This window comes from Dendrobates tinctorius, unplaced genomic scaffold (genome assembly GCF_039654945.1).
Source record: "Dendrobates tinctorius isolate UK_male_01 unplaced genomic scaffold, ASM3965494v1 ptg000003l, whole genome shotgun sequence".
Classification (NCBI taxonomy): Eukaryota; Metazoa; Chordata; class Amphibia; order Anura; family Dendrobatidae; genus Dendrobates; species Dendrobates tinctorius.
In genome coordinates, this window is record NW_027361671.1 from 56,198,737 (window position 1) to 56,204,736 (window position 6,000).

The 6,000-nt window shown below is 43.8% G+C and overlaps 1 protein-coding gene across 2 annotated transcripts in view; it reads right to left on the bottom strand.

Annotated features, from left to right (window-relative positions):
- Positions 1-5,673, bottom strand: part of CDO1 (cysteine dioxygenase type 1) — a 28,616-nt gene extending 22,943 nt beyond the window's left edge. The window contains exon 1 of one of the 2 annotated variants that reach the window (XM_073553181.1): positions 5,145-5,673. In XM_073553181.1, coding sequence (XP_073409282.1) covers positions 5,145-5,314 — 170 coding nt within the window. In that variant the 5' untranslated portion in view covers positions 5,315-5,673. The remainder of the gene's footprint in view (positions 1-5,144) is intronic. The other variant, XM_073553180.1, reaches the window with a different exon arrangement.
- Between the last annotated feature and the right edge of the window lie 327 nt (positions 5,674-6,000).

A 6,000-nucleotide genomic window follows, 5' to 3' on the forward strand; every position in this document is an offset into this window, starting at 1 on the left:
ATCTGGCACTGTGTATAGGATTCATAAAATACTGAGCACTCCGAGAGGAACAGAAGGTCATTCTAGGATTGATTTGTAAAGAACCATAGTCCTTCCCACACAAGACCCACTTTTCTCTTATACTTTCCTTACCCAATTGCCTTCAAGACTGCAGCATTAGCACAGCATTGCAGAATCCCAAAGGATTGCATGGGATGCTTTTTTTTCGCGGCAAAATCACGTGATAAAAACCTCGACGTGTGAACGCAGCCTCAAGCAGGTCAGATTTGCAGAACATTGCTGGAGATTTTACCTCTACAAGAGAAATCACCAGTATGGGAAGGCATGAACTGTCAGTAGAAATACTAAGGAGGGGAGAGCTGGAGAAAGTGAAAGGTTTCCCCTGAGCTCCATGTGAATTTGGGAGGAAGCTTGCACTGAAGATTTTGTCTGTTTCAAAGAGCAGGGCCACAGTCATATCAGGCATCTTGTATTGTATTTTGGGTTAGGCCAAGTTCACATTTGTGTATATGTGTGCAGCGTATCATCTGCATGTGCAAACACATGCAAATGCAGCATTTTTTATCCGCATCAGAAGAAAAAAAAAAAAAACAAGCTGCGTGTGCATGTGTTTGCATTATTTATAACGCATGCGTTATTTATGCGCATGCGTTCGATAGGACAATGCTTTTCCAAGAAAATTTCCTTGACACAAGCCATGTCCTGGACCTGCTCATTCTGAAGTACGCATGCATACGCGTGTCCTTGTGTACCAATGCGTTCCCATAGACAGTAATGCGTTGCTTTGACGCACTTCATTCACATGCGCATGGCTGCTCATATTTGACGCCTCAAAAATGCAACATGTTGCATACACCACTGCATGCATACGCATCCACAAGCAAACGCATGTCCCTGCATACACCATGTTAAAGATATGTACGCATGAGGATCAAACGATGTCCACAGATACGCAAATGTGAAACCAGCCATACAAATACCATTACATACTATTAAAATGTGAGTCCTCAGTGGTTGATACCTTTTAACGGGTAACTGAAAAGATGGTGCTTGGTGATGAGCGCAAGTGCTCGTTCCTCAAGGGTATGCACCGAGTATGACGGATGCTCGAGTGACATGTTCGCGTCCCCATGTTTCGTTGCTGTTAGACAATACATGTGGAGATTGCCTGACATACACGGACAGTGAAGTAAAAATGACACTCAGGTCACACTCGCAACAGAGCTTGAGCAGAGGGTCATTTGTAAATAGCATCCAATGCTCTCATCATCGGATACTACTCACCAGTGCGAGCCCCAACACAGAAGTCTCAAGACTGTATCAAACCAATTTCAAGATTGTTATGCAAACACTGCCTAAGGCTAGTTTCACACCAGCGTATTGCAGAGCTGCGGACTTCCTCCGTGAATCCCCGCCCACTGCCGCACCTCCTCCATTCAGCTCCGCATGCGGCCTGCGTACCCTGCGCCGAAAGCACCACCAAAACGACGCATGAATAGGCATCCACATACATCGGCATGGCTTGCATACCCGATGCTAAAGATAGGGTATGCAGCCCGCATGCCGACGTAGGCAGAGCTTAATGGAGGAGGTGCGGCAGTGGGCGGAGCTTCACGGAGGAAGTCCGCATCCCTCCGCAGCTCCACCACTCGCTAGTGTGAAACTAGCCTTAGTAATGTGAAACTGACCTCAAACATTGCAACTGTTCTTCACTGCTGTCCTGACACACACTATCTGGAAGGTTTACTCAGTGTTTGGCCGGGGTCCCTTTAGCATATTGGTATCCAATGATTCTCTCATGTGAAAGCATTGAATGTGATGTGGTAATGACACTCGGCTCCTGCTTTGCTGCAAAGCGTGAGCTGAATGTCAGTGCTCCGATCCTTTCGCATGATAGGATCGGAGCACAGCTGTGGAGGAGCTGGAGCTGGAGGAAAGTAATTTCTCCATCTCCTCTGCTGTCGGTAGGAATCACACTTCACTCAGGTAATACCTGACTGCAGTGCGATGTTTCACACGTACATATAGACTTAAATGGCTGTGTGAGATCCGATTCTCAAGTGCAATTGCAGCATGCTGCAATTGTTTTCCCATGCCGATTCGCCTTGAAAAAAAAATAATTGCAGATGTGAGCTGCACCATAGAGAAATATTGCACTTTCCCAAATCAAATTTTTTTTTCCCAGATTGCACCGCAAGTGGGAATAATAGCCCTTATATGGCTTTCTCCTCATCTATACTGCCAAGCTGCGACTCTCACCATCCAGATTCACCCCAAAATGGCTGCCTCTTTTATACAGTCTATGGTGGTATAACAAACAGCCAATAAGGAGAGACTATTTGATTGCTGCAAGGCATTACAGGGAAGTCAGTCTGGTTGTTCTGGGGTCATGTGTGATCTTCTTTGGCCGATCCAAACTTCTGCAGTGTGTAAAATGTCAGCCAAAATTTTTTGGCAATTAACTAATCAAATTGTAAATTTCTTGAATTTGTTAGATTCAGCAAATGTTCAAAAAGACAATTGCCCAAATTCATCAAGAGACTTGTGTTTGGCCAGTCGATGCGCCAAATGCATCCAGAGGAGAGGGCAAATTAATGAATGTGGCACTGATGTCAGCATCTGTGCACAACCACAACACATGTACTCCAGGCAGGGACTGGAGTACAGTTCAGGTGTAATTTACACCACTTTGGTAATTTTGACTGTGGTTCGTCACGATTGCTCCATGCAAATTGCTGCCCACTTTTCCTGAAGCTTTCGGCGCTAGCGTAAAAATGCCAGAAGTTGCGCAAGTGTTTTTTTTTTTATCATATCAAACAATTTTAAAGTAGATTTTAAACAGCTGGCAAAAGGGCTTGTTTTAATAGGGCCAATAGGTGTTTTATGCACAGCGAGTGCTTGCTGATAAATCAACTGTAAAAAAAAGCGCAGTGTTGCCCTTTTCCTCGCACGGGGATTTCCATCATCTGTTGGAGGAAAGCCAGTAGCAACATTTAAGGGTTAACCGTATATAGTTAAAAGGTTACAATACAAAATAAAAGAAAAAAAAAAAAAAAAAATCAGGTTAGATCTGGATAAGCAGCCAGCTCAGCGATGCATTGCTGTAAGGCTGGACTGCCAAGAGCCTGTGGTTGTCAGTGTACAGGACAAGTGATTGGCTGGCGGACACACGCCCTCGCCACTCCCAACCAGAACTCTGTATGTTCTGCTGGCATGTGCAGAGGTGTGCTGTCTGCAGCATGGAGGGGAGAGGGAGACAAGCACCCATAGGGCCAGTCAGGTCCTATAGAATAGATCTACCCTGTATAGATTGTGTCTACACGTTACTGACACACTGAACTGCGAATATGGCTCTTTCCTAGTTACACTGACAGCTGAATGTGAACCCAAATCAATGGGATTATTGTAGGCAGCGATCTTGTGCTTTCTGAACTGACAGAACCGATGTGGCGATACCCATAAAGGATAAAATAATTACAGATAATTGTGTTAGGTGTCCCATGTGAGCAAAGGAATATTTTTCTTTTTAATACAGTATACGTAATAGCAATCTGCTTGGGTTATTGCAGAGTTTTAGGTGCAGATTTGGCACTGTTTTTTTAATGCATCAAAATTAAAATTCTGCCTTAAATGCAATTGCAATTTTTTCCCCAACATGTAGTTTCTCCCTCATAGAAAGCCTGTAGCGCCTCAAGAAATGGACAGTTCAATAGCATCTTTAAGTTTACAGTGGACATTATTTTTCTTAAATCAAGTCTACTTTTGCTAAAACTGTTAAATGCAGTTGATTTTCTGCATGAATAAATGCATTCAAAAAAAAAAAAAAAAAAAAAAAAAAAAAAAGGGGGGGGGGGAAGCAGGGCCTCAAAGGGCACTTGTCGGAACCTTCATATTGCCATCTGGCACCAGTGGTGTAATGGTTTGGGAGAGCCTACTAGAATAGTCCTAGGAGTTGGATGCATTCATCATGTACACGTTTTATTGACCTCTGTCTGATGACTGACAGTTTTTTCCTAGAATGCAGATTTTGGGCAGCACGGTGGCTCAGTGGATAGCAGTGCAGCGCTGGGGTCCTGGGTTTGAATCCCACCAAGGACAACATCTGCAAGGAGTTTGTATGTTCTCCCCGTGTTTATGTGGGTTTCCTCCGGGTACTCCGGTTTCCTCCCACATTCCAAAGACATACTGATAGGGAATGTAGATTGTGAGCCCCATCAGGGACAGCGATGATAATGTGTGCAAAACATGTTATGTTAGCGCTATATAAAAAAAATAAAGATTATTTTGGGGAGAAGCCTCTCAATCATTGGTTGGAGGTCAGGGGGTGCACGTATATGGTAAACCTCAGACACCTCACTACCAGCCCTGCAAGGAATAGGAGTGAACAGCATAAATGGTCAGACAGGTTCTCCAACACTCCAGACACCACCACTGTGCCAACTCTCCCAAACCGTGCCTGGAATCAGAGATGCAAAACATCTGTGAAAACACACACATGTATCCTTACATCAATATGTGCCATACAATGGAACGGTGTGCGTAGATGGAGATCTGTGGGGCAGGACGCGGCTTTAGGGAAGGCCATTAGTAGATTCACAAGTGGTTGAATATATGAATTAAGGATTTTTAGTTCTCCTTTCGGCTGCACTCACTCCTTCATGGCTTTGGCTATAACAACAATCTCTGAATGTGTTTCCTGCCCAATTAAAGTTCTGCAATCATTACTTCGATTAGTATTACAGGCCAAAGCATTAGGAGTTTAGTGTCCACTAGTCTGGGCTACAAAACCAGTAATGCTGCACAACCAGTCTTTGACCCCGTCCTTTCACTTGTCAATTTATATAGGACATATGTGGCAACAAGACAAAAAAAAAAAAAGTCAGTTTCTCTATATTTGATTAATGCAATCAAGCTGCTCGTATGACACAAAAGCAAGAACTGTGGGCCATCAGCTGCACAGGAGTGACATATCTGCACAGTCAGGCCATAAGAGCTTACATAGCACATTCCTACAGCCTGAGATCCCCAAACCTCACCCTTCCTCCTTAAGATAGGCACTTTAATGCTAAATGACAGAATCCTAATGTAAAGAAATCAGGGAATGACTTTGTAACCAAGGACTACTCCTAATAATGAACAGTTACCTGTAAGGGTCAAACTTTGCATATTTCATCCATTCCATTGGGTTGCTTTCATAGGACTCCATGATACTCTGGACTTCCTCTACATTGACTTCATCACTGGCAAAGATCTCATGCAGGATCTGGATCAGCTCATCCAGTGTCTGTGGCTTCAGAATGTCTGTGTGCTCCATACTACACGCCTGAGCTGAGGAGACCCTAAAGTGAGATGCCTGGAGGACCACCAGCAGCTGCTCCTTCACACAAACAACTCTACAGGCTGCAGCTTTCTTCTGTATTTATGCACTCTGCTTGCAGAGGGCTGTACCAAGTTTCTTAGGGGAGGCAGGAAAGCCAAGGGCAGTGTTTGTCAGCTCCTGTCTCTCCACAGCTATGTGCTGATAACTAGGACAGGCTGATCAATCCATAAACAGCACAATCAGGTCATAAAGATTATGTCTTTGTTTCCCATCAGAGTCTTTAGCAGTCATTTCCACCTTTTGCAGCAAGGTCTTGTGCATTCACACATAGCTGCAAAGCTCTTGTCCTACTGAGCTGTAAAATAAGGGGCTTGCAGGGGGTGTTGGTTTTATTAATTCAAACCAACAGAGGAGGGAACATTCAAGGGTCAAAGCAAACTCCTGACATTGACCTCCTTCCCTGGGGAAAAAAAGACTAAAAGCAAAATATAAGCCAAGCTATTTGGTTAAGATATATTGAAAACCCTGACAATTCAAGATTGATATGTTGGAAACTTGGTTGGAACTTACTAACTTTTGTGCAGTCAATAACTGTTGATTTGGGTTTTTTTTCACACGTTTCATCTGAGCTGGATTATTAGGCAGAATTCACACATGCAGTTTTTATTAACCAAATACTG